The sequence below is a fragment of the Hypanus sabinus genome, chromosome 12, assembly GCF_030144855.1.
Source record: "Hypanus sabinus isolate sHypSab1 chromosome 12, sHypSab1.hap1, whole genome shotgun sequence".
Taxonomy (NCBI): Eukaryota; Metazoa; Chordata; class Chondrichthyes; order Myliobatiformes; family Dasyatidae; genus Hypanus; species Hypanus sabinus.
Window position 1 is genome coordinate 45,161,100 of NC_082717.1, and position 27,015 is coordinate 45,188,114.

The 27,015-nt window shown below is 43.8% G+C and overlaps 1 protein-coding gene and 1 non-coding gene across 2 annotated transcripts in view; both read right to left on the bottom strand.

The window, feature by feature from the left end:
* Window positions 1–27,015, bottom strand: part of kctd3 (potassium channel tetramerization domain containing 3) — a 101,925-nt gene that overhangs the window by 64,493 nt on the left and 10,417 nt on the right. The window contains exon 2 of the mRNA XM_059985847.1: window positions 1,317–1,370. Coding sequence (XP_059841830.1) covers window positions 1,317–1,370 — 54 coding nt within the window. The remainder of the gene's footprint in view (window positions 1–1,316; window positions 1,371–27,015) is intronic.
* LOC132403348 (U6atac minor spliceosomal RNA) lies at window positions 51–177 on the bottom strand. The gene has a single exon (XR_009515254.1). It is a non-coding gene; the product is annotated as a U6atac minor spliceosomal RNA (small nuclear RNA).

Below are 27,015 nucleotides of genomic sequence, written 5' to 3' on the forward strand. Positions count from 1 at the left end.
CCCGCCATCTTGGACATTTACACTACACGCTGAATTAATAAATTTTTAAATAACATTATAAGATAGATGCCACTAAGTAGATGGCAATGCCTTAACCATTTGTGTGTTGTAAGGCCACTAGGGCCCCTTCCATCCTTATCAAGGGGAGTGCTAACCTTCTCTCCTTTCATACAACACTACACGCTGAATTAGACCATTCAGCCGATCGAGTATGCTCCACCATTCCATCATGGCTGATCCCAGATCCCACTAAATCCCATACACTTGCCTTTTCACCATAACCTTTGATGCCCTGACCAATCAGGCCGCTATCGATTTTCGCTTTAAATATACTCATAATCTTGGCTTCCACAACTGTCTGTAGCAGAGCACTCCGAAGTCACACTATTTGCTAACTAAAAAGATTCCTCCTTACCTCTGTTCCAAAGGATTGCCCCTCAATTTTGAGGCTGTACCCTCTGGTTCTGGACACCCCCACCACAGGAAACATCCTCTTCACACCCACCTTATCAAGTTCTTTCAACATTTGGTAGTTTTACACAAGATCCCCCAGCATTCTTCTACATTCCAGTGAGTACAGGCCCAAAGCCGCCAAACACTTCTCACATGTTAACCCTTTCTTTCCTGGAATAATCCTCATGAACCTAGTGTCTTCACTAGGACATAAAGCATACGTCACCATACAAGACTCATTTCCTTGCAGATATTCACAGTAAAGACATACAACAGAATTAACGAAAAACTACAAACAAATAACCTGATTTATCATTGTGAACTTTAGTTTACTATTCAAATTCTCAGTATTTTAAATAATTTTAAACATTTCTTTTTTCATCAATATTACACATTTAGGCCATTTGGAATTATTCCTGATTGTTACATGAACAATGTAGCTTCTCAGAGAATAACAAAGACAAAAGGTTCTCAACATATGATTTTCATATGCTCATGGTCCACTCGACATGGTCCAGTCTCCAAGGTTCCTTTAATACATTTCAGAAGCTAATGTGTGTCAATATCCATTTCAGAGTTTGAGCAATTTTTGATTCAATCTAATCTACTGGGGATTTTGTAATATTTATCTGCATTATCTTAGATCAGTCCAAGAGGATCAAGGTTCCAAAAACAAAAGCCTAGTATTTTCTGTCTCTTCAAATATTGATAAACAAGAATGATTTCATAAAATACTTTGACAATACAGATTTCATTTCATCTGTGTTGAAGTTTTGAGGGATACCATTTCAAATTTCAAACCTATTCTACAACATTTTCAACAGATCAAATAATAGAACCAGCATTTTAAGTTCTACTCTTACCTGGAGAAAAAGGAGTCTGGAATCCACATTAGTGTTTGCCTGGAGGTACTGAACCTATAACCATAGAAACACAAGTTTTAAAATTTACTGTGACAAAGACAGTTAATTATGTATGAAACAGGAAATAGCTCCTGACACTATTTTACACAATTTTTACATAAAAACTGAAACTTCTACCAGACAAACAATTTAAATTTGAACTGTCTTGTGGACAAAGTCTTAATTTTAATGTCCCTCCTTATATCAAAGAAACTTTATGGGAAAGACTTTGGATTGTTCAGGCCTTTCACAATAATATCCTTCATTAGTATACACCTCAATGAAATAGTTATGCACTACTGAAGTTAGAATACTTTTCAGTTGTTAAAATTGTAACTGATAAGGAGATAAACAGATGATGTTTTCATAATGAAAACAGAAGCGCATGGCAGTTCAAGCAGTATCAACAAGCTCAAAGAACCTGCATCAGAATAGGAATACTGAAAAATAAACAGATGTTTTAAATTGTGGAGAATTGGAACCAGAACAGAACATACAACTGAAGGTGTTTGAAATTGTTAAATTCAAAATTAAGCTCAGTGGGTCAACAACTTATCTTAACAGAAGATGAGTTGTTGTTCCTTGAGCTTACAAATAGGTCGACATAGAAAGGTAAATGCCAAGAGGTCAATGTGATGAAGGTGTCAACGGTTATGGGGAGAAGGCAGGAGAATGGGGTTGAGAGGGATAATAAATCAGCCATAATAGGGTGGCAGAGCAGTATCCATGGCCTAATTCTGCTCCTAAATCTTAGGGCTTATTTTTAAATTCTATGCCTGACCACATGTTTTCGTTACCACCCTATCTACCCATGCTGCCAATTTAGACCAGTGGGGATGCCAAGCAGGAAGGCCTCCAGTCTCCCAGATCTTTACACCTGCAAGAAGTGTATTCAGCTGCAGCTTCTAACAGACCGCGTTAGGAAACTGGGGGTACAACTGGATGAACTCTGGGTCATTCAGGAGGTTGATTGACAGGCGATACATAGAGGTAGTTTACACTAGAGGTAACTGGGTTACCATCAGAAGGGGGAAAGGGGATAGGCAACCAGTGCAGAGTACCAATGTCGCTCTTCCCCTCAACAACACGTGAATTGCTTTGGATACTATTGGGTGGGTGGCTGGGTAGAATAACAGCCAAGATGAGCCACAGAGGTCAGGTCCCTGCCACTGAGTCTGGCTTTGTGGCTCAGAAAAGAAGGGGGAGAAGAGGTAAGCTATAGTGATAGGGGATCAAACAGGATGTTCTGTGGATTGGTTAGGGGAATAAACAGGACGTTCTGTGGATAAGAGCAAGATTCCCAGATGTTGCCTCCCGAGTGCCAGGGTTAGTGACATCTCTGATTGAATCCACAGGACTCTTACGTGGCAGAGTGAGCAGCCAGAGATAGTGATCCACACTGGTACTAATAATATGGGTAGGAAAGGTGACAAGGTCCTGCAAAGTGAGTTCAAGAAGTTGGATGCTAAGCTAGAGAACAGGATTTCCAGGGTTGTGATCCCAGTATTCTATTCATGGCAGGTGCTAGTGAAGCCAGAAATAAAAAGATCATACTGTAGCGGTGTGCTACAAGCAGCGCTAAAATTACGACACGGAGTCGGTAGCTGCAGTCGAAGGAAAAACTTTATTCGAAAACTTCAGCCTCACTTTTAAGACTCTGTCAACCGGCCCCCCATGGCGAAGAGGCTCCAAAGCTCTGTGCTCGCAAACCCCCGTAGGCTATCTAATTGTGAGTCGGTTCGGATACGCTAGGAAATGAGGCGCTACATAACCCCCCCCCCCAACCGGCGATACACCCCCCAATGTCCACAGCCTGGGCCAGAACCTGCTTGGGAGGTCGGCCTCTGCGCCGAGGCGCCGGAAACTCGGCCGGTTGCGCCAGGTCCACATGGGCCGGCTTGAGGCGGTCCACCGTGAAAACCTCCTCCTTCCCCCCAACGTCCAGCACGAACGTGGACCCGTTGTTCCGGAGCACCGTAAACGGCCCCTCGTATGGCCGCTGCAGCGGTGGCCGATGCCCGCCCCTTCGTACAAACACAAACTTACAGTTCCGTAGGTCTTTGGGTACGCAGGTCGGGTGCCGCCCATGCTGTGAAGTGGGTATGGGGGCCAGGTTACCGAGCTTCTCGCGAAGTCTGCCCAGGACTGCAGCGGGTTCTTCCTCTTGCCCCCTCGGGGCTGGTAGGAACTCCCCGGGGACGGCCAGGGGCGCGCCGTATACCAACTCGGCCGACGAGGCGTGCAGGTCGTCCTTGGGCGCTGTGCGGATGCCGAGAAGGACCCAGGGAAGCTCGTCCGCCCAGTTGGCTCCCCGCAGGCGGGCCATGAGGGCCGACTTCAGGTGACGGTGGAAACGCTCCACTAGCCCGTTCGACTGTGGGTGGTAGGCAGTGGTGTGGTGCAGCTGAGTCCCCAAAAGGCTGGCCATAGCTGACCACAGGCTGGAGGTGAACTGGGCGCCTCTGTCGGAGGTAATGTGGGCTGGTACACCAAAGCGGGATATCCAGGTGGCGAGCAGGGCTCGGGCGCAAGATTCGGAGGTGGTGTCGGTGAGCGGGACCGCCTCTGGCCATCTTGTGAACCGGTCCACAATAGTCAGGAGGTAACGCGCTCCGCGCGACACTGGCAGGGGGCCCACGATATCCACATGAATGTGGTCAAAACGCCGGTGGGCGGGATGGAACTGCTGCGGTGGGGCTTTGGTGTGCCGCTGAACCTTGGCCGTCTGGCAGTGCATGCACGTTCTGGCCCATTCACTGACCTGTTTGCGGAGACCGTGCCAAACGAACCTGCTGGAAACCAGCCGGACAGTTGTCCGGATGGAGGGATGCGCCAAGTTATGAATGGAGTCGAAAACACGTCGCCGCCAGGCTGCGGGGACGACCGGACGGGGCCGGCCGGTGGCGACGTCACAGAGTAGGGTCCTCTCACCTGGGCCCACGGGGAAGTCCTGGAGCTGCAAACCAGAGACCGCAGTCCTGTAACTCGGAATCTCCTCATCTACCTGCTGTGCCTCTGCCAGTGCCTCAAAGTCTACCCCTTGGGAAAGGGCATGAACGGTAGGGCGAGAGAGCGCATCCGCCACGACATTGTCCTTACCCGAGACGTGCCGGACATCCGTTGTGTATTCAGAGATGTAGGACAGGTGGCGTTGCTGGCGGGATGACCAGGGGTCGGATGCTTTCGTAAACGCAAAGGTAAGCGGTTTGTGGTCCGTGAACGCGGTGAAGGGCCGACCTTCTAGGAAGTACCTGAAATGCCGGATTGCCAGGTAGAGCGCCAACAGTTCCCGGTCAAAAGCACTGTATTTGAGCTCGGGTGGCCGCAGGTGTTTGCTGAAAAACGCCAGGGGTTGCCAGCGACCTGCGATGAGCTGCTCCAGCACCCCACCGACTGCCGTGTTTGATGCGTCCACTGTGAGGGCGGTAGGGGTGTCCATTCTGGGATGTACTAGCATTGCGGCGTCAGCCAAAGCTTCCTTCGTTTGAACGAAAGCGGCGGCGGACTCCTCGTCCCAGGTAATGTTCTTGCTCGGACCCGACATCAGGGCGAACAGGGGGCGCATGATCCGGGCAGCTGAAGGGAGGAAGCGGCGGTAGAAATTGACCATACCTACGAATTCCTGAAGGCCTTTGATCGTGGTGGGTCGGGGGAAGTGGCGGACCGCATCTACCTTAGCGGGCAGAGGGGTTGCCCCGTCTTTAGTAATCCTGTGGCCCAGGAAGTCAATGGTATCAAGTCCGAACTGGCATTTGGCAGGGTTGATTGTAAGACCGTACTCACTCAGTCGGGCGCAGAGTTGACGGAGGTGGGACAGATGCTCCTGACGACTGCCGCTGGCTATGAGGATGTCATCCAAATAGATGAACGCGAAGTCCAGGTCCCGTCCCACCGCGTCCATTAACCGCTGGAACGTCTGTGCGGCATTCTTCAGGCCGAACGGCATGCGGAGGAACTCGAAGAGGCCAAACGGGGTGATGAGAGCCGTTTTGGGGACGTCGTCAGGATGCATCGGGATTTGATGGTACCCTCGGACAAGGTCGACCTTGGAGAAGATCCGGGCGCCGTGCAGGTTTGCCGCAAAGTCCTGAATGTGCGGCACAGGGTAGCGGTCCGGTGTGGTAGCCTCGTTCAGCCTGCGGTAGTCGCCGCACGGTCTCCAGCCTCCCGTCGCTTTGGGCACCATGTGCAGGGGGGAAGCCCAGGGGCTGTCGGACCGCCGGATGATCCCCAATTCCTCCATTCTCTGGAACTCCTCCTTCGCCAGTCGGAGCTTGTCCGGGGGAAGCCGCCGAGCACGGGCATGGAGGGGTGGTCCCTGTGTCGGGATGTGGTGCTGTACGCCGTGCCTGGGCATGGCTGCTGTGAACTGCGGTGCCAGAACCGATGGGAACTCCGCCAGGACCCTGGTGAAATCGTTGTCGGACAGCGTGATGGAGCCGAGGTGAGGGGCTGGCAACTGGGCCGCGCCCAGGGAGAACGTCTGAAAGGTCTCGGCGTGTACCAGTCTCTTCCTGGGCAGGTCAACCAGCAGGCTGTGAGCTCGCAAAAAATCCGCACCCAGAAGCGGTTGGGCTACGGCGGCCAGTGTGAAGTCCCACGTGAACTGGCTGGGGCCGAACAGTAGCTGCACCTGACGGGTGCCATAGGTCCTTACTGTGCTGCCATTCACGGCCCTCAGGGGGGGACCCGGTGCCCTGCTGCGGGTGTCGTAACTCGTCGGAGGTAAAACGCTGATCTCAGCCCCAGTATCGACCAAAAACCGGCGTCCCGACCTTCTATCCCACACATACAGGAGGCTATCCCGATGGCCAGCCGCCGTAGCCATCAGCGGCGGCTGGCCCTGGCGTTTCCCGGGAACTTGCAGGGCGGGCGGCAACGGCGGGCTTCTGCGCCCCACCGCTGGTGGTAGAAGCACCAGTGGTCATTGGGCCGGGGGTTAGTGGGCTCTGCGGTCGGGCCTGGACTGGTTTGCTGCCGGGAGCGTGGCTGGGAGATCTGTGCGATGGACGCCCCGCTCACCTTTTTGGCGTTCCACAGCAAGTCCGCCCGGGCTGCCACCTTCCGGGGGTCACTGAAATCCGCGTCGGACAGCAGCAGGCGTATGTCCTCGGGCAGCTGCTCCAGGAATGCCTGCTCAAACATGAGGCCTGTGTGTCCCTCGGCCAGAGACAACATCTCGTTCATTAAAGCCAATGGAGGTCTGTCGCCCAAGCCATCCAGGTGCAGTAAACGGGCAGCCCGCTCGCGCCGTGAGAGTCCGAAAGTCCTGAGGAGCATGGCTTTGAATTCCGTGTACTTGCCGTCTGCCGGGGGCGACTGTACGAACTCCGCGACCTGGGCAGCTGTGTCCTGGTCGAGGGAGCCCACCACGTAGTAGTAGCGGGTGTCTTCTGAGGTGATCCGGCGAACGTGGAATTGGGCTTCGGCTTGCTGGAACCATAGGTCCGGGCGCTGTGTCCAGAAACCCGGCAGTTTCAACGAAACCGCATGAACAGAGGCGGCGTCGGTCATTTCTGGTCCAAAAATCGTTTGGACCGTCGGGGTCACCAATTGTAGCGGTGTGCTACAAGCAGCGCTAAAATTACGACACGGAGTCGGTAGCTGCAGTCGAAGGAAAAACTTTATTCGAAAACTTCAGCCTCACTTTTAAGCCTCTGTCAACCGGCCCCCCATGGCGAAGAGGCTCCAAAGCTCTGTGCTCGCAAACCCCCGTAGGCTATCTAATTGTGAGTCGGTTCGGATACGCTAGGAAATGAGGCGCTACAATACAGTTTAACACATGGCTAAGAAGATAGTGCAGGAGGAAGTGCTTCAGATCATTGGGCTCTCTTCCAGGGAAGGTGGGACCTGTACAAACAGGATGGTTTGACCTGAAATGGATGGGGACTAAAAGCCTTTTGGAAAGATTTGATACTGCTGCGGGCATTGGGGAGGGGGGGGGGGCGGATAGTGGAGTAGTTGTGGGAAAAGATGTGGTTAAGCCTACACACATAGGCAGGAATCAAAAGGTTGAGCATGGTGAGACTAATATTCTGAACTGTGTATATTTCAGTGCAAGGAGTATTATAGGAAAGGTGGATGACCTTAGGGCACAGATCAGGATGTGGAATTATAATGCTATAGCCATTAGTGAGACTTGGTTGCAGGAGGGGCAGGACTGGCAGCTCAATTTTCCAGGGTTCCATTGTTTTAGACATGGTAGAGTGGAAGGAATTAAAGGGGGAGGGGCAGCATTGCTTGTCAGAGAAAATGTCACAGCAGTGCTCGGACAAAGCAGCCTGGAGAGCACGTCTACTGAGGCTATATGGGCGGAACTACAGAAAAGAAATGGTTGACCACGTTAATGGCATTATGAGGGGGATACAGGGGTAAATGGAAGCAGGCTTTTTCCACTGAGGTTGGGTGGGACTTCATGGTTTAAGGGTGAAAGGTGAAAAGTTTAAGGGGAACATGAAGAGAAACTTCTTCACTCAGAGGGTCACTACAGCGTGGAATGAGCTGCCAGCAGAAGTGGTCCATACGAGCTCAATTTCAACATTTCAGAGAAGTTTGAATGGGTACATAGATAGTAAGGATAATGGAGGGCTATGGTCCTGGAGCAGGTCAATGGGAGTAGGCAGTTTAAATGGTTTCAGTGTGGATGAGACAGGCCAAAGGGCCCCATATGATTCTATGACATTATAGACCACCCCACAGTCTGCTATAGAATTTTGTAGAGAATTTTGTAGAGATTCCCAGAATATTGCAAGATACCCAAGGTAATGATAGCAGGTGATTTTAACTTTCCACATAGTCACTGGAACTCACATACTGTAAAAGGGCTGGATGGGATAGAGTTTGTCATAGGTGTTCAGGAAAGTTTCCTTAATCAGTACGCTGAAGCCCCAACTCAAAGAGAGTGTGATACTAGATCTCCTATTAGGAAATGAGACAGGGCAGGTGACAGAAGGTTGTATAGGGGAACACTTTTCTTTTGCATTTGTATTTATTTGAGAGACAGACACAGAGTCTACAGTCTATAGAAAGAGCTTAAAAAGACTTTGTAAAGATGCACTGCAGACAGCATTCTAATTGGTTGCACCATCAACTGGTATAGAGGGGTCACTGAACAATATCAGAAAAAAGCTGCAGAAAGTTGCCAACTCAGCCAGCTCCATCTTGGGCACTAGCCTCCCCAGCATGAGGACACACATTTCAATGTAATTTACATTGAGGCCTCCCATCCATGATCCTTTCCCTTCTCCAGCTCTGTATCACTTTCGCCAATCACCTTTCCAGCTCTTAGCTTCATCCCACCCCCTCTGGTCTTTTATCGTTTCGCATTTTTCCCTCCCCCCACTACTTTCAAATCTCTTACTATCTTTCCTTTCCATTAGTCCTGACAAAGGGTCTCGGCCCGAAACGTCGACAGTGCTTCTCCCTATAGATGCTGCCTGGCCTGCTGTGTTCCACCAGCATTTTGTGTGTGTTGTTGTTTACAGAGGAGTTGTCTGCTATCTCGTGGCAAATTAGGGCCAAGCAAGTTGTTCTCTCAAACCCTGTGGGAGGCTAGTACAGAAATTGCAGGGCCCCTAACAGAAATACTTAAAATGTCTTTAGCCACAAATGAGGTGCCGGAGGATTGGAGGACAACTAATGTTGTTTCATTCTTTAAGAAAGATTCTCAGAATATGTCAGGAAATTATAAACCAATGAGCCTGATATCAGTAGTTGGCAAGTTATTGGAAGGTATTCTAAGTGTTACGAATGTGAAGCAACTCTGAGGGGCCGAAGGGTACAAAGTCACCCCCTCCTTTTTGAGAATCGCAAGATTGCTATTAATTCAGGTCTGAGACCCAGGAAATGAGAGAGAAACATCCGGAATACACAAGGTTTGGAATGTGTCCTAACATCAGCGGAACGGAATCACTGATAACGGCCATTGTCTCTTGGAGACGGAATTGTGTATTGAGTACTGTACTATTCATTGAAACCCCTCAGGGGACAACCAGAGTGGTCTGGTTGAGGGATTGCACCATCCCAACCTGATTGACACCTGAGACCCCGTAAGTAAGGATAAAAGAGGGGTCTGGGGAACAACCCCTTTAGGCGCACCAGGAGAAACACTAGAAATCTCGAGACCGCGTTTGATAGCGAAAGCCGGTTGGGGCTCGTGTGCGTCCTCCCTTGCCTGGGGTGGCGGACTCACCACGGAAGAACGGTTTAGCTAAAGGAGAGGTCACAATTGAACGGCCACGGCAACGAGACACCTGACAGATTGAAATCATAAAGGATGGTTGGAAAAAAACCCGTAGCGGTAACTGTTCCCATCCTATCTCTCTCTCTCCAACAATTGCAACACAGCGGTCCCCAACGGCTGCAGCCTGCATGAACTGAGTGAATTTTATATTTCCATCCGACAATACATTATCCCTTAGACAACGAGAGCTTATTTCTTATTGATTATTATTATACCCGCACTTTTAGATTTAGTATTGACGACATATATTATCTGCATATTTGCATTGATATTATTTTTGAGTATTTTTACTAATAAATACTGTTAAAAATAGTATCATCAGACTTCAACGGATGTCTCTATCTTTGCTGGTAAGTGACCCAGTTACGGGGTTCGTAACAACGTGGGGCCTCGTCTCGAGACTTGATACCAAATTGGAGGGCCAGTAAATCGGGCTTTTAAGTCCAAACTTGGATCTGGTTGTACGGGTAACCAGATGGGAAACCAGCAAAGATGGACGTAGACGAATTCATAGAAAATCCGACTCTGGAGGTGCTAGAGGCTGCCACAAAGTCGGACTTGATAAATATTGCAAAAGGACTAAATCTCGCAGAGGTGAGGTTGTCAATGAAAAAGCGGGAGGTGCAGAGGGCGATAACTCAGTATTATATTGTGAAGAATGTGTTTTTGGCTGAGGTATTGGAAAATATCCCTGAAAAGGTACCAGCTAGTGGGACGGCTCAGTTAGAGTTGGAGAAATTAAGGTTGGAACATGAAATTAAGTTAAAACAGCTGGAAGCAGCTGAAAAAGAGAAGGAAAGAGCTGAAAAAGGAGAGAGCCGAAAAGGAGAGGGAGTATGAGGAGAAGGAGAAACAGAGGCAGCAGGAGTTGGACCTGGAGAAGTTCAGGCAAGAGCGAAGAGCTCAAGGGCCAGACCGAGAGGAGAGATTTAATGTTAGTAGGGAGTTTAGGTTAGTACCTCCGTTTGAGGAGACGGATGTTGATAGTTATTTCCTGCATTTTGAAAAGGTGGCAGTGAGTCAGAAGTGGCCCAGAGATCAGTGGGTGGTGTTGTTACAAAGTGTGTTAAAAGGGAAGGCACAACGGGCATATGCGGCGTTGTCCATGGAGGAGGAGTCTGAGACTTATGTGGGAGTAAAGGAGGCCATTCTTCGGGCCTATGAATTGGTACCTGAGGCCTATAGACAAAAGTTCAGAAATTTAAAGAAAGTGTGGAATCAGACGTATGCAGAGTTTGCCTATGAGAAGAGTGTGCTCTTGGATCGTTGGTGTGCAGCAGAAATGGTGGAAGAAGATTTTCGGCGTCTCAGGGAGTTAATTCTGATTGAGGAATTTAAAGGTTGCATTTCGGATGTATCTGAACGAGAAGCCAAATAAGCCCATATCCAAATTTGCTAGGTTCGCAGATGAATATGCCCTAACCCACAAGACAGTTTTCCTCGAATAAGAGTTACCAGAAAGACCGTGGGAACGGTAGAGAAAGCCGCCGGGAGCTAGTGGTAAAAATAAGGAGGAGGAAAGGCAAGACGGCAGGAGGGGTCCTGGCTTGACCTGTTTTAATTGTGGAAAGGTGGGTCATATCGCATCTAAGTGCCTTGCTCCGAGGAAGGAGACAGGAAAAGGGAAAGCAGCAGGCCCTACAGGATGTATTGTGGTGATCAGTAAATCAACAAGAAAGCCCCAAGAATACGAGAGGGGCCTGAGAAATTTATTTCAGAGGGAACCGTGTCTGTGAAAGAGGGAGACACACCAGTTCCAGTGCGAATCTGGAGAGACACTGGAGCTGAGCTGTCATTGATTCGCAGTAAGGTACTAGATTTTGGTCCCAAGACTGGAGAGGTGGCTTTGAGAGGCATAGGAAAAGGGACAGAAGCTGTGCCTTTGCATAGGATCATTATAAATTGTGAGCTGGTATCTGGACCAGTTGAAATAGGGGTGTGATCAGAATTTCCGAGAACTGACGTAGACATCCTTCTGGGTAACGATTTAGCTGTGGTGAAGTGTGGTCGGCCATGGGGCTGACGAGCCAGCCTGTAAGTGTTGAGGACCTGCCCCTAGATTCCGAGATTTATCCCGCATGCGCAACCACTCGCAGCATGTCGAGAAAGGCAGCTGAGAAAGAGGCCAGTATCGATTTGGCTGAGACGTTTTTACCGACCCTGTACCAAGAGGGGTTAGAGGGTGGTAAAACGGAGAATAGGGAGGTGAAAGAGAGTAAGGGAGAGGAGGTAGACCTGCCCTTAGCCAGGAGGAAATTTATAGAGGCACGGAGTAAAAATGAGAAACAGATAAGGCTGTTAGAAGATCCAGGGTTGGACATGGATGATGTGTCTGGCTTGACAGAACTGTTTGAAGAAGTTGAAAATTTTAAAGGTGTTCCCGATAATGAAATGAGGGCAGTCCTAGATGAAAAGGATGCCATTACCTTGAAGAAGTCTGCTGGGTTGGCAGATGAGGTTGTTTCAGCCTGCAGGGTTGAGTTTACTCCGGAAGGGAGTTGCCCAAAGAGTAACTGGGAGGATCAGGGGAACTTAGAATTTGAAAAGGGTACGGGTATTGAAAGCCTGGAAGGGGCAGATGTCCCGTTTGAGTGTGTTCAAGATGTGGATGCACATGGTAATGGAACTCAGAAAAAGTCTGAGGTATTTGATTCAGTTGAAAAGGAATGCAGTCCTTGTGGGTCAGATGGACTTGGTTCAGTGAAGAAAGGGTTAACCGTGGTACTAGTGGGAAGTGAGAATTCCCAGTTGTTTGTGTTCGAAGGTGTGTTAAAAGTTAGTGAAGAGATAAAAGGTGGTGAGGTGAATATTATTATTGATGGAAAAGGGTAGTTCCTAGATTGAATGAAGAAAATTTAAAGTCTGGATTGGTGTCAGAAGCAGTAACCAGGCTGAAGGGACAATGGCTTGTTAACATGGTGACTGCAAATCAATTACAGGTTGATTTGGAATGTAAAGGTGCCCCACACGCTATTGTTATTCAACAGTGTGCTGTGAAGAGGCAGAATTTGAAATGCTGTTTGGACAAAGAGGGATCGCTTGCAGATTTTAAACTGAAAACCAATAGAACGAAGGGTCCTGAAGATAAAACTAACGACTTACTTAAAAATAAAGAATTGTGTGGAAATTCAGCCAATGGGCTACGTTTGGAAAACATTGTTGATAAAATAACTCCTATGAAAGAAGCATGCAAAAGCCTATTCCACACTGGTGCGCAAGCTAACCACGTGGGAGTTAACTGGAAAAGGGGCGAGGGTTGACAGGATGCCACTTTAAATAACAGGATCCAGTTTTAAGGGATTTCGACAAAGCATGTAACTAATAAAGACAACACCATGGAAGATTGACTGTTAAGTTTTAAAGTAAAATAAAGATAAGTATTTGCATGAACTTTTGTAGTATACACGTAAGCTCAGATCACAACTCTTTAGCTTTGTTTTGCTGAAGAAAAGGAATAAAAATAGGTGGTTATTAAATTGGAGTCTGATGCTACAAGAATTTATTAAGGTACAAGATACTAAGATATTAAAGGAAGTGACAATGTAATCGCTAACTGTTTAGATGCTGAATTGAATGTATAACTGTATTAATCTGTAGTGAAAAAAAAACTCTCTTGTATTGTGTTAGATTCTGAAATCCTGTAAGACTCTGTATTAATTAATTTTTACCTGTGGCAAAAATCCTAGAAGGAAGGGGATGTTACGAATGTGAAGGAACTCTGAGGGGCCGAAGGGTACACAGTCGCCCCCTCCTTTTTGAGAATCGCAAAATCACTATTATTTCAGGTCTGAGACCCAGGAAATGAGAGAAGACATCCGGAATACACAAGGTTTGGAATGTGTCCTAACATCAGCGGAACGGAACCACTGATAACCACTATTGTCTCGTGGAGACGGAACTGTGTATTGAGTACTGTACTATTCATTGAAACCCCTCAGGGGACAACCAGAGTGGTCTGGTTGAGGGATTGCATCATCCCAACCTGATTGATATCTGAGACCCCGTGAGTAAGGATAAAAGAGGGGTCTGGGGAACAACCGCTTTAGACGCACCAGGAGAAACACTAGAAATCTCGAGACAGCGTTTGATAGCGAAAGCCGGTGGGGGCTCGTGTGCATCCTCCCTTGCCTGGGGTGGCGGGCTCACCACGGAAGAACGGTTTAACTGAAGGAGAGGTCACAATTGAACGGCCACGGCAATGAGACACCTGACGGATCGAAATCATAAAGGAAGGTTGGAAAAAAACCCGTAGTGGTAACTGTTCCCATCCTATCTCTCTCTCTCTCTCTCTCTCTCTCTCTCTCTCTCTCTCTAACAATTGCAACACAGCGGTCCCCAATGGCTGCAGCCTGCATGAACTGAGTGAACTTTATATTTCCATCGGACAATACATTAACCCCTAGACAACGACAGAGCTTATTTCTTATTATTATTATACCCACACTTTTAGATTTAGTATTGACGACGTATATTATCTGTATATTTGCATTGATATTATTTCTGTGTATTTTTACTAATAAACACGTTAAAAATAGTATCATCAGACTTCAACAGACGTCTCTATCTTTGCTGGTAAGTGACCCAGTTACGGGGTTCGTAACATAAGGGACCAGATATTTGAATATTTGGATAAACAGGGAATGATTAGGGTTAGTTAATATGGCTTTATAAGAGAAAGGTCATGACTAACCAATCTTATTGAGATTTTCGACGAAGTTACCAGGCAAGGCTGTGGATGTTGTCTACATGAACTTTAGCAAGACCCTTGACAAGGTCCCACATGGGAGGTTGGTCATGAAGGTTTAGCTATTTGGCATTGCAGATGAGGTAGTACACTGGATTAGACATTGGCTTTGTGGGAGAAGCCAGAGTGGTTTTAGATGGTTGCCTCTTGACTGGAGGCCTGTGAATAGAAGTGTGCAGCAGGGATTGGTGCTGGTTCTGTTGCTGTTTGTCATCTAAATCAATGATCTGGATGATAATGTGGTAAACTGGATGAGCAAATTTGCATAGGACACTAAGATCGGGGGTGTAGTGGACACTGAGGAAGGTTATCAAAGCTTGCAGTTGGATCTGAACCAGATAGAAAAATGGGGTGAAAGATGGCAGATGCAATTTAATGCAGACAAGTGTGAGATGTTTCACATTGAGAAGACAACCAGTCAGGCATACATGGTGAGCAGCAGGGCACTGAGGAGTGTGGTAGAACAGAGGAGTCCAGGAATACAGATCCATAATTCTTTGACAGTGAAATCACAGGTAAATAGTGTCACACAGTTATTTTGGCATAGGACTTAGTATGTAATGTTGAAGTATAAAACGTTGGTGAGGCTTAATTTGGAGTATTGTGTGCAGTTTTGGTCACCTACCTGCAGAAAAGATGTCAATAAGACTGAAAAAGTGCAGAAAATTTTACAAGAACTAGAGGACCTAAGTTATAAGTAAATGTGGTATAGGCTAGGACTTATACCCTAAAGCACAGGAGAATGAGGAGAAATTTGATAGAGATATATAAAATTATGAGGGATACAGACATGGTGATGCAAACAGGCTTTTTTTTCCACTGAGGCTGGGTGAAACTAGAACTGGAAGTCATGGGTTAAGGGTGAAAGATGAAATGTTTAAGGGAATATGAGGGGGAATTTCTTCACTCAGAGGGTGGTGAGTGCAGAATGAGCTGCAATCAGAAGTGGTGGATGGTGGTTTTATTTCAACATTTAAGAGAAATTTGAATAGCTACATGGATGGGAGGGATATACAGGCCTATGGTCCAAGCACAGGTTGATGGGATTAGGCAGTTTAAAGGTTCAGCAGGAACTAGAAGAGGTAAACGGGCCTGTTTCTGCACTCTATAACATCAAAGACCCTCTATTTATTTGCATTCATTAGCACTCTATCATTTTCTGCAAATGTTCTACTCTTATCTGACTTCCTAAAAGCATCACCTCATGTTTGTCAGCATTTAATTCCATCTGCCTACATTCTGCCCAATTTTCCATTTGACATACAGAACTGTAATAGTCTTAGCCACATACATCTCACTGGGTGTTTTAGGCTTTTGCATAATACTAAAATAAACTAATTTTATAATATACATGAGTGATCATCAATCTGAATCTGACATGCGTCTCTATTGTGGACTGAGTGTGAGAAGGGTCAGGGAGAGGAGAATCATGGTTGGCAAAAGGAGTGGGGGAAGGGAGGGAGTGGGAAGCACTGCAGAGACATTCTGTAATGATCAATAACCCTGTTGTTTGAAATCAAATGATGTGCATGGTATCTCAGGGCTGGGTGTGTCTACACACATGCCACACCCTGCCCTCAGCATCCTTTCTCTGCCACGTGTCCCACACCCCTCCCACAGTGCTCCACCCTCGCCATTCTCAACACCCTTTGCTCCCGCCAGATTTATAAACTCACTCTCCGCTCCACATCCTTTCTTAGATAAGGAGCCAAAAACTGCTCATAATTCTCCAAGTAAGGCCTCACCAGTACTTTATAAAGGCTCAACATTACATCCTTACTTTTATATCCTAGTCCACTTGAAGTGAATATGAACATCACATTTGCCTTCGTCACCACTGACTCAATCTGCAAATTAACCTTTAGAGAATTCTGCACAAGAACTCCCAAGTCCCTTTGCACCTCAGATTTTTAAACTTTTCTCTCCATTAAGAAGGAAACTCTTTTACTGGTTGATAAAATTAAAGAGATTGACAAGAAATATTCGACTGCTCCTAGTAAGGAGCTTTGCTTTACAAAGGGTTGAACTTCAAATGGAACATAGTTTATTACTTACATCTTCGACTGAAAATCAATTAATGAAAACCAGATCTGATTTTTCTATATATAGTGATAAATCGGGTAAACTGTTAGCTAATCAATTGAAGAATGCTTTGGTTAAACACCAAATTATTAAGATTCGTCAGCAGAATGGTGATTTGACAGTTAACCATGATGAGATAAACAAATCTTTTCAAGATTTTTATACCTCCCTGTATCATTCTGAATTCCCTCATGATTATAATATCATGTATGATTTTCTTGGGAAATTGAATTTTCCAAAATTATCATCAGATAATCTTTCAATATTAGAAACTCCTATTGCAGATGCAGAAATTAAGGGGTTATTTCCTCTATGAATTCTGGGAAAGCACCAGGTCCAGATGGGTATACAGTAGAATTTTTTAAATGTTTTTCCTCTACTCTTTCTCCTTGGTTATGCAGGGTTTTTTTGAAGAAGCAATTAGATTGGGTACTCTGCCACAATCTTTTTATAGAGCTTCCATTTCTTTAATATTGAAGAAAGATAAAGACCCTACTGACTGTGCATCCTATAGACCAATATCCTTATTGAATGTAGATTCCAAGATCTTTTCCAAGTTACTAGCATCCAGGCTGGAGAAGGTATTACCTCGAATTATCTCGGAAGATCAAACTAGTTTTATTAAAAATCGTTATTCTTTTTTCAGGAGATTATTGAATATTGTTTATACTCCTTCACATAGCACCTCAGAATGTGTCATCTCATTAGATGCGGAGAGGGCATTTGATAGAGTTGAATGGCCATACTTACTTACTGTGCTTGAGAAGTTTAATTTTAGTCCAACATTCATTTCCTGGATTAAGCTGATATATCATACTCCAGTAGCCTCGGTTTTTACTAACAATCAAAGATCTCCCTTTTTTCGTTTATTTTGGGGTACTAGACAAGGCTGTCCTCTTAGTCCATTATTATTTGATATTGCTTTAGAACCCTTGGCAATTGCTATTAGAGAATCACCGAACATTTTTGGCATTACTCGTGGGACGGATATACATAAGTTATCATTATATGCAGATGACTTATTATTATTTATTTCTGATCCTGAGAAATCCATTCCTGCAGCTACATCATTGTTGGCTCAATTTAGTAATTTTTCCGGGTATAAATTAAATCTTAATAAGAGTGAATTGTTTCCTTTAAATAGACAGGTTCCAATTTATGGAAATTTACCTTTTAAATTAGTTAAGGACTCTTTTATATACTTAGGAATTAAAATCACAAAAAATTATAAGGACTTATTTAAGGTTAATTTTTTACCCTTAATTGATCAGATTAAATGTTTGTTCACTAAATGGTCAGCATTATTTTTATCTCTGATAGGTCAGATTAATGCTATTAAGATGATTATTTTACCCAAGTTTTTATATATATTTCAAGCGGTACCAATTTTTATTCTGAAATCTTTTTTTGCTAATGTTGATTCAAAAATTTCCTCATATATATGGCAGAATAAAAATCCTAGATTAGGCAAAAAATATTTACTGAAGGCAAAGAAGGAAGGTGGATTGGCATTGCCTAATTTTAGATTTTATTATTGGGCAGTTAATATCCAATATTTGATATGTTGGTTAAAGGATTGGGATTTATCTTTTAGCCCCCATTGGGTGAACCTGGAAATTAAATCTGTACAAGGATTTTCATTGGGTTCTATTTTATGGTCTTCTCTTCCCTTTGCTCTTTCTAAATTGCAGAAACGAATTGACAATCCGATAGTTAAACATACTTTACGTATATGGTTTCAATATCAGACATTTTTTGGGTTGACTCAGTTTGTTTTAAATATTCCTATTGTATCCAATTTATCCTATTATAGACCAAGCTTATTCAGCTTGGAAGACTAAAGGATTACTACGATTTTCTGATTTATTTTTGGATAATTGTTTTATGTCTTTTGAACAATTATCTAATAAATATAATTTGCCTAGATTTCATTTTTTTTTAAGAGATTTACAGATTAGGAACTTCTTAAATACTGTACTTCCTACCTTTCCAAATCTTGAGTCTTCAGGTATTTTGGAGAATTTGTTAGAACTAAATCCTTCTCAGAAAGGGGTAATATCAAAACTCTGTAATATAATTATGAAGATACGTTCAGAGCCCTTCTATAAGATTAAAAATGATTGAGAAAGAGAACTTAACCTTACTATCCCTATTGAGAATTGGGATAAAATTCTTCAATTAGTCAATTTATCATCTATATGTGCTAAACATTCATTAATACAGTTTAAAGTTGTGCAGAGAGCTCATATGTCCAAGGATAAATTGGCTCATTTTTATTCCTATATAAATCCTATTTGTGACAGATGTCATTCTGAGATAGCTTCTTTAACTCATATGTTTTGGTCTTGTCCGCTTTTGAAAAAATATTGGGAAGACATTTTTGTTATTATTTCCACGGTATTGAACATTGATTTACAACCTCATCCTATTACTGCAATTTTTGGTTTACCAATGATGGACTCAGTCCATTTATCTTCTTCTGCTTGTCGAATGATTGCATTTCTTACATTAATGGCTAGAAGATCTATTTTGTTGAATTGGAAAGAAATTAATCCTACTGTATTTCATTGGTTTTCTCAAACTATGTTATGTCTAAATTTAGAAAAAATTAGAAGTGTTGAATTTGACCCTTCTATTAAATTTAAAAAGATATGGAGACCATTTACTCAATATTTTCATATGATGTAATGTGACCCTGTTCCAAGCCTATTTGTTTTTCCAGTTTTGATTTTACATATGTTGAGGGGATCGGAGTTGACGACACTGATGATTTTGTATTTTTGTTAGATATTATAAACAGCCCATTTTTTTCCCTTTTTTTTCTTTTTTTTTCCTTATTAGTTATTAGGTTGTTAGATTAGTTTTTCTAGCATAATTTTTTTTCTTTTTCTCTTTTTTTAATATATATTATGATATACCTAGTTTTGCTTTACTTGTATCATTCATGATTTGGGAAGACTCATTTATATTGTAACTATTGCTTATGTATCCTTTCATGTTCAGTTTAAATTTGTATGTTTGTAATCCCTTTATCTATGTATTAATCTTATTATGTTGATATTAATAATAATAATAAAACGATTGGAAACGAAAATAATTTACGTTTCATTTCTTCTATCAAAATACATGACCATACACTTCCCAACTGTATTCCATTTGCCACTTCTTTGTCCATTCTCCTAACCTGTCTAAGCCTCCTCTACTCCTCAAAACTACCTGCGCTTCCAGCTATCTTTGTATCATCCACAAAATTGCCACAATGCCATCAATTCTGTCATCCAAGTTAGTGACATGTAAAGGAAAAAGAAGTGGTCCCAACACAGACCCCTGTGGAACACCACTAGTCAACGGATGCCAACCATAAAGGGCTCCCTTCATTCCCACTCTTTGCCTCCTGCTAATCAGCCACTGCTTTATTCATTTATCCATGCTAGTATCTTTTCTGTAATACCATGGGTTCTTACCTTGTCAAACAGCCTCATATGTGGCACCTTGTCAAAGAGCTTTTGAAAATCCAAGTACACAACATCCACCAATTCTCCTTTGTCTATCCTTCTAGTTATTTCTTCAAAGAATTCCAATAGATTTGTCAGGCAAGATTTTCCCTTAAGAAAGCCATGGTGACTATGGCCTATTTTATCATGTGCCCTCACCTCCCCCTAATTTCCCTTCTTCTACTTCTCTCCCTTCATGAAGAGTGGAGTGATATTTGCAATTTTTCATGTCTCCAGAACCATGTCAGAATCAACTGATTCTTGAAAGATCATTACAATGCTTCCACAATTTGTTCAGCCACCTCTTTCAGAACCCTGTGGTGAACACCATTCGGTCCAGGTGACTTTTCTACCTTCAGGCCTTTCAGCTTCCCAAGGACCTTCTCCCCAGTAATTACAACTTCACACACTTCTGATCCCTGACACTCTGGAGCTTCCACCATACTGTTAGTGTCTTCCGCAATGAAGATGGATGAAAAATACTTATTCAGTTCCTCCGTGATTTCCTTGTCCCCCATTACTACCTCACCATCCCCATTACTACCTTTCCAGTTGTCTAATATCCACTCTTACCGCTCTTTTACACTTTATGTATCGGAATAAACTTCTGGTATCCTCCTTAGTATTACTGGCCAGCTTACCTTCGTATTCCACCTTTTCTGTTGTAATTACTTTTTTTAGTTGCCTTCTGTTGGCACTTAAAAGCTTCTCAATCTTCAAATTTCCTACTTTTTTTTGCTCTATTATATGCTCTCTCTCTGACCTTTAGCTGTCTTTGACTTCTCTCATTAGCCACAGTTGTGTCACCTTGCCTTTAGAATATTTCTTTCTCTTTGTTATGTTTATATACTATGCCTTATGAATTGCTTCCAGAAATTTCAGCCATTACTGCTCTGCCATCATCCCTGCCAGTGTTCTTTTCCAATCAATTCTGGCCAGATCCTCTCTCATGCCTCTGTAATTCCCTTTACTGTAATACTGATATAGCTGACTTTAACTTCTCCTTCTCAAATTGCAGGGTGAATTCTATCATATTATAATCACCTCTTTCCCCTTAAAGTTCCTTTACCTTAAGCTCTCTAATCAACTCCGGTTCATTGCACAACACCCAATCTAGAATAGATGATGCCCTGATGACCTCAACTATGAGCTGCTCTAAAAAGCTATCTCATAGGCATTCTAGAAATAACACCACTTGAGATCCAGGGCCAACCTGATTTCCCCAATTTACCTGCATAGTGAAATCCAACATGACTGTTGTAACGCTACCCTTTTGGCAAGCATTTTCTATCTCCCACTGTAGTTTGTAGATGACATCCTTACAACTGTTTGGAGGTCTGTCTATAACTCCCATCAGGGTCTTCTTACACTTGTAGTTCCTTAGCTGTACCCACAACAACTCAACACCTTCTTACCCTATGTCAGCTTTTTCTAATGATTTGATTTCACTTTTAAACAAATAGAGCTGCGCCACCCATTCTGCCTGCCTGTCATTTCAGTACAATGTATATCCTTAGCGATAAGTTCCCAGCTATAATCCTGTTTCAACCAACATTCAGTGATGCCCCCACATCATACATGCTAATCTATAACTGTGCTACAAGTTCATGTACATTATTCCATACACTGTGCAAATTCAAATATGACACCTTTAGGCTTGTATTCACCCCTTTTAATGTTGTCCAATGTTTACATTGCAACTTATCCAGCTGACTGCAATTTTGCCCTATGATCATAAGAAATAGGAGCAACAGTAGGCTCATCTCCACCTATCTGCCTTTTCTCCATAACCCTTAATTCTATCCAACCTTGCCTTAAATATATTTATTGAGATTTACTGAGGTAGCCTCCATTTCTTCATTGGGCAAAGGATTCCACAGATTCACCTCTCTCTGGGAAAAGCAGTTCCTCCCCATCTCCATCCTAAATCAACTCCCCTGAATCTTGAGGCTATATCCCCTCTCCTTGATAGCTGTCTCACTACAAACTGCCTCTGTTTGTAAACCAACTACTTCATCCTCAGCACTTTCACTCAAGTTCCCATTCCCCTGCCAAATTAGTTTAAACCCTCTTGAACCACTCTAGCAAACCTACCCGCAAGGATATGGTTCCTCTTGGGTTCAGGTGCAACCCGTCCCTTTTGTACAAGTCGTACCTTCCCCAGAAGATATCCCAATGATCTATAAATCTGAACCTGCACCAGTTCCTCAGCCATGCATTCACCTGCCAAATCATCCTATTCTTACCTTCATTGGTGCATGGCACAGGGATCAATCCAGAGATTACTATCGTGGAGGTCCTGTTTTTCAGCTTTCTACCTCGCTCCCTAAAATCTCTTTTCAGGATTTCCTCACCTTTTCTGCCTATGTCACTAGTACCAGTATGTACCAAGACTTCAGGATGCTTCCCCTCCCCCAGTAGAATGCTATGGACCCAATCCGAGACATCCCTGACCATTGCACTTGGAAGGCAACATACTATCCCAGTGTCTCTATCTCGCCGACAGAATCTTGACTCTGTTCCTCTGACTATGGAATATCCTATCACCACTGCATTCCTCTTATCACTACTAATTTTGGATACAAATCATAATCTTTTGTTTTGACTTTCAGGCCTTTGCATTAATTGATAACTTGAGGCTTTAGATTTTAATTGCATTTGGTTTCCAGGTACTTCGCAAGAGTGGAATCCAATACAGTGCCTATAAAAAAGTATTCACTCCCCCCACCAGAAGTTTCCATGTTTTATTGTTTCACGACAATGAAACAGTGAATTTAATTTGACATTTTTTGACACTGATCGATAGAGAAAAAGACTCTTTCAAGTCAAAGTTAAAACAGATCTCTACAAAATGATCTAAATTAAATACAAATATAAAACTTAAAATAAATAATTGCATAAGTATTCACCCCCTTCAAGTCAGTGTTTAGTAGTTGCACCTTTGGCAGCAAATACAGCCTTGAGTCTGTCTGGATAAGTTGCCATCAGCTTTGCACATCTGGACATTGCAATTTTCCCCCATTCTTCATTCTTCTTTACAAAACTGCTCAAGCTCTGTCAGATTGCATGGGAATTGTGAATGAACAGCCCTTTACAAATCCAGCCACAAACTTGGCCACTGCACGACATTAATTTTGTTGTTTTTGAGCCACTCCCATTATTCTTGGGCTTTATGTTTGAGGTCATTGTCTTGCTAGAAAACAAATCCTCTCCAACGTCGCATTCTCTTGCAGACTGCATCAGGTTTTCCTCCAGGATTTCACTGTACTTGGCCGCATTCATTTTACCCTCCACCTGAACAAGCCTTCTGGGGCCTGCTGCAGTAAAGCACCCCAACAACATGAGGCAGCCACCACCATGCTTCACGGTAAGGATAGTATGTTATTGATGATATGCATTGTTTGGCTTCGCCAAATACAGGTGTTCCCCGCCGCCCCCCCCCCCCCCCACACAAAGGTAGAGTGTTTCTATGAAACCATTCTTAAGCCAAAATGGTGTAAAGAACCATTAATTTATATGGGAAATATTTTTGTAAAAGCAAAAATCCTCCTTGTAATGTGAAAACAGGTTAATAATGTAGGTCTTTTGTAAAAGCAAAGCGGCGTAAAGCAAACATTCGTAAAGTGGGGGACACCTGTATAGCATTTAGACTTCAGAAAGTTCAACTCTGGTTTGATCAGACCTTCAAACCTTCTTCTAGCTGACTTCAGTCTCCAACATGGCCTCTGGCAAACTCTATCCAAGTCTTCATGCAAGTTTTCTCAACAATGACTTTCTCTTTGCCACTTTCCCGTGAAGCTGCGACTGGTTGAGCACTCAGGCAGCAGTTGCTATATGCGCAGTTTCTCCCATCTCAGCCATTAAAGCTTGTAACTCCTCCAGAGTTGTCATAGGTCTGTTGGTGTCCCCCTGCATGGTCACTCAGTTTTTGAGGACAACCTGTTCTATGCAGATTTACAGCTGTGCAATATTCTTCCCATTTCCTGATGACTGACTTAACTGTACTCTAAGGGGTATTCAGTGACTTGGAAATTCCTGTGTATCCATCTCCGGACTTGTGCTTTTCAATAAACTTTTTGCAGAGAAAAGGGGGAGGAGCACCGGGGGATGTGAAAAGGTGAGAGGGGAAATGGAAATAGGGAATGGTGAAGGAAGGGAGGCATTACTGGAAGTTTAAGAAACTGATGTTCATGTCATCAGGTGGAAGGCTACCCAGACAGAATATAAGGTGTTGCTCCTCCAATGTGTGACCTCATCACAGCAGTAGAGGAGGCCATGGACTGACATGTCAGAATGGGAATAGGAGTGGAATTAAAATGGGTGGCTACTGGGAGATCCCACTTCTTCTGGAGGACAGAGCGTAAGTGCTCACTGAAGCCATCTCCCATTCTGCAGTGGGTCTCACCAATATACAAGAGGTCAGACTGTGAGCACCAGATACAGCTGATGACCCCAAAAGACTCACAGGTGAAGTGTCAACAAACCCCAAAGGACTGTTTAAGGCCCTGAATGGTAGTGAGGGAAGAGGTACAGCACTTATTCCACTTGCAAGGTTAAGTGACAGGAGGGAGATCAGTGAAGAAGGATGAACGGACAAGGGAGTCACTGAGAAAGTGATCCCGGTGGAAAGCAGAAAAATGGGACGGGGGGGGATGGAAAGTTGTGCTTGGTGGTGGGATCCTGTTGCAGATAGCAGAAGATAGAGAATTATGTGTTGGATGCGGAGGCTGGTGGGGTGGTAGGTGAGGACAAGAGAACCCTATGACTGGTGGGGTTGGGGGAGTAAAGAGTGAGAGCAGTTGAGCACGAAATGGAAGAGATACATTGAGGGTAGCATTGATGGTGGAGGAAGGGAAGTCCCTTTCTTTGAAAAAAGAGAACATCCCCTTAGTTCTCAAATGATGCACCTCATTCTGAGAGCAGATGCAGCAGAAACAGAAAAATTGAGAGAAGGGGGATGGCGTTTTCCTTCCCTTCTTTACCATACCCATTTCCCACTCTCACCTTATCACCTCCCTCTGGTGTTCCTCCGCCTTTTCTTTCTTCCATGGCCTTCTGTCGTCTCCTACCAGATTCCTCCTTCTCCAGCCCTGTATCTTTCACCAATCAACTTCCCAGTTCTTTGCTTCACCCCTCCCCCTGCCAGTTTCACCTATCAACTTGTGTTTCTCCCTCACCTCCCCCACCTTCTAAATCTGACTCCTCGTTTTTTTCTCCAATCTTGACGAAGGGTCTGAGCCCGAAACATCAACCATACTCTTTTCCATAAGTGTCGCCTGGCCTTCTGAGCTCCTCCAGCATTTTAGACCATAAGATATAAAAGCAGAATCAGGCCATTTGGCCCATCAAGTCTGCTCTGCCATTCAATCATGGTTGATTCTTCCCCACCTCAGCCCCACTTTTGTGTGTGTTGTCTGCTTTCACTTTGACGCAAAAGTATTTTTTTAATCTGTTGATCGGTGTCATTAAATCTACTGTGATTCAATGTTGTAAAACAATATGAAAACTTCCAAGGGGGTGGACACTTCTTATAGGTACTGTGTAGCTCAGCAACTACTTGCAGCTTTAATTCTAATGTGACTGCATGATGGCATAAAGGTGAGCAATTACTGGAAAAACAAGGTTAAATTTGTAACTGAGCTGTATATCAGTTTACTATTTTGTCTCTTCCAACAAAAATATTCCTGGAAAGAAGAAGCCAAGTTATTAAAACAGGATAAAAGTACAGGACTTTTCAGGTTATAAATGATGGAATTTAAGGAGATCTAACTTTATAAACTCTTCCATATATTTTTCAAATAATTTTTCAACCTACCAATAACAGTAATAAAAGATTTAACTGTATTCATTAGTAACTAGATACAGTACATATTCCATTAGTTTAATTATGGGTAGTGTTCCAAGTGATTATTGAGTGAAATGAAAAAGTTATAGCAAGTCACAAACATGAGAATACTGCAGATACTGGAAATCCAAGCAACACACACAAAATACTGGAGGAGGAACTTAGCAGAACCAGGCAGTACATGGATGCTGTAAACAGTCAAAGTTTTCAGTCAGTAGCCTACCAGTCTACTAACTGACACCTTTGGGTGTTGAAACAAATCAGAGCACCTGAAGGAAACCACTTGTTTGTGTGGTGCAGGGAGAACTTGCAAATTCCACACAGACAGCAACTAAAGAAAGGATCAAATCCAGGTTACTGGAGCTGTGCAAGACCAACTTCAATTTCTATACTACAGTGCAGCCCAATTAATTATTTGAATTCAAGTTCCCTTATTAAAAGAAGTGATCAGAACTCGGATTGCTAGATCAACAATCCAAAATGCTGAACTATTTTTAAGTAACGTAATCATGCTAACAAACCCTGAAGGATTCTTTATAAACAACTTTTTTTTCTTTCCCTTTTCCCCTCCCAGAGAATTTTTAACTTCAGCTGGGGAAGTGCCACCAAACAGAGACGCAAGATACTGCAGTGTTGGAATATGAAGCAACTCAGTCTGCTGGAGGAACTCAGCATGTTTTACAACATTTGCTGAAGGAAAAATGAATTGATGATGCAAGTTTTCAAACTGAAACATCAATAATTTCCCTATGATATCACCCATCCTCCAAGAATGTTGCTCAACTGCTGAGTTGCCCCAGCAGATAGTTTGAGATGGTATTAAGTTGGATTTGCCAGCAACACTAGTTTTGCTAACAGTTTTATATTGCAATAAATACCCCACCTCCTAAAAATGTTTGCTCATGCGAAATTGACGCAGGATGCTAATTTTCCTCTAGGAAGTCTGGACAAGGCAAATCAAGAATCTCCACAACTACTACAACTTCTTAAAAGGATTTATAAGTGAGGTGATCAACTAGTGTCCCCTGATGACTAGGGGGAAGTGCAGCTAAATTCTTTAAGTAAGGACTCAACTCCTACTGGTGTCTATCAAGCCCTCAAGATTCAGCCAAATTTGGCCTGTTCAAGAAGGACCATCATGGACCTTGACTATTCTCTGATTGGTATTATCTGCAATTCCAAAAACATCACTTTTTAAAGCACCAATGTCTTGTAAGATTTTTGAATCTCCATAAATACTTCAAGCTATGCAC